This window comes from Bison bison, unplaced genomic scaffold (genome assembly GCF_000754665.1).
Source record: "Bison bison bison isolate TAMUID 2011002044 unplaced genomic scaffold, Bison_UMD1.0 scf7180017864340, whole genome shotgun sequence".
NCBI classification, from domain to species: domain Eukaryota; kingdom Metazoa; phylum Chordata; class Mammalia; order Artiodactyla; family Bovidae; genus Bison; species Bison bison.
In genome coordinates, this window is record NW_011494912.1 from 4,654,877 (window position 1) to 4,657,031 (window position 2,155).

At 49.7% G+C, this 2,155-nt stretch overlaps 1 protein-coding gene across 1 annotated transcript in view; it reads left to right on the top strand.

The window, feature by feature from the left end:
* The first annotated feature begins 342 nt into the window (after nt 1-342).
* Nucleotides 343-2,155, top strand: part of BCL7B (B-cell CLL/lymphoma 7B) — a 19,776-nt gene continuing 17,963 nt past the window's right edge. Inside the window, exon 1 of the mRNA XM_010854350.1 lies at nt 343-349. Coding sequence (XP_010852652.1) covers nt 343-349 — 7 coding nt within the window. The remainder of the gene's footprint in view (nt 350-2,155) is intronic.

Consider the following 2,155-nt stretch of genomic DNA (forward strand, 5'->3'; position numbering starts at 1 on the left):
TCCCTGCAGTTTCAAGTTCACTAAGCTAAACTCTTCTTAACACATCAGAAATGAAAAACAGTATTTTATTGTGAGTTCCTGAACATTCAGCCAGGTATGTATCAGAATTTTTCTTTCTTTTTTTAATGGCCACTCCACATGGCATGAGGGATCTTAGTTCCCCAACCAGTGATCGGACCCACATCCCCTGCATTGGAAACTCAGTCTTAACCACTGGACTGCCAGGGAAGTCCTAAGGGGAGACTTTTTTAAAGAGAAGTATGTCAACAGAGGGCATTTGTGCAGGCTTCGGGGAATAGTTGGCAGTTGCTCATTTTGACCACTCTCTTACACAGAGCTTCGATGGGAGGTAGGTGGGGAATGTAGGGCTAGGTGGACAAATGTGAGTGGGAATCAGGAGAATCGCTGGGTCTTCACAGTGGGGAAGGCCTGAGGAAGGTGGTGACTGACAGGATGGGCTGGAGGAGAGAGGGGCGCAGGAGGCCAATGCTGCTGGGAGGAGCAGTGGGCTGTGGAGCAGAGAAGCTATAGACGAGAAACCTCAGAGGGGGAGCTGGCCAGGACTTGGACAGGGTGAGAGAGAACTTCCTGGGGCTGTGTGCCTAGACCAGGGGGCCCTAAGAAGAGAACCAGAGAATTCTAGAGAGCTGGCCTCTGTCACAACACTTAGCATGCTCTGCCTTGAGTTTTCTTTTCCTGTTGCTTTCCTTATCCTCACCTAAAAGGCAGGGAGTGTGTTTTTCTCATCCTTGCGTCACCCACAGTGTCCACCGCTGTAGGGCATGTAGCAGATACTCAAGATAGCTCTTTGGTTCGGTTTTTTTAATCAATGGCTTTGAGAAACGTGCCACCTTTGATCCCACTATTAGCAGACCCATCCTTCCCTCCACATACTAGTTCAGCTCTTTCATTCCTCAGATGGGCAGACACTATTCCTGGGCTCCTCATCAGCAAGATGATATGTGCTTATTGAGCCATGATATTGGTGGATGACAGAGGGGGAACAGTCATAGACACTATGTCAAGTTCGGGGTTAGTGAGACAGTTCTCTGGGTACACAGAAGGAAGTTTCTCTAGAGGTGAAAGAAGTGGCCACTACCAAGCACTGCAAACTGTCAGCTGCTTCCTTTCTGTTTCTTGAAGTGGTTGCTTCAGGGCCCTCTCTGCATACCGAAAGCATGAATGCCTGGGATGACAGGGGAAGACAGGGAGCTGCAATGAAGATTGAATATTCACCCAAACATCTATTGAGCATCTACAGCGTCTGTGGACACAGTGAGGACTTAGAGCAATTGCATCTACTGTATTCTCAAAATTAAACTTCAAGGTCATTTTTTTCCCAGATGCCTCTGGACACTCTTCATCTAGATCAGGGTTGTCATAGCACCTTGTACAGTACTTCCCTTTAACCTAGCATTTATAAAATGGCATTTGAAATGCTTGTTTTCTGGTCTGCATGGTCTGCTCAACTGGAAGCTCTTTGAAAGCAAAACCCAATTTTGTCCTCAGCACTTTGCATGCCAACTTGCACAGTGCAGGCATCATTTAACCAACGATTGCTGAATCAAATGAGACATTGATGTAGAGTGTCAAGTATGGACAAAGTGGCACCTCAGGATCTCAGGGGGAAGTCTTGTTGGAATTCTAACTGAATGTTGGAAGAGTAAGTGGTCATCAAGAAGAGATAAGAGAATTCCAGGTGAGAACAGAGGTGCGCAAACGTTGGAAGGCATACTGAAGGTGTGAAATTCTCTATAGTTGGAGCACATTGGTGTATCTGGGGAGCGAGGGCCCCAAACAGGATAGCAGTACAGGATAGTGTAGAACCTCGGTAACATTGGTGTCAGTCCATAAAATATAGATTATGGTTGCAGCCTGGCCAGAAAATTAAGATGTTGTCCTGGGAAAGAGCCAGAGACCCCACTGGCAGCGCCTCGCACCTCACCCTGCACATAACACGTGCTGCCAGCTGGCCCGCAGACCCTGGCCCGCTTGGGAGCCCAGTGGACTCTCAGATTCCCAGGGTGGGGCCTGTTGGGTGGGACGCCCAGGGTGGGGCACCTGGGGCGGAGCGCGCAGGCGCGCTGATGCCTCGAGCCCCAACGGGAGGGCGGGTGCGCGCACTTCTCGCGCACGCGCGCACGGAGGGGGCGAC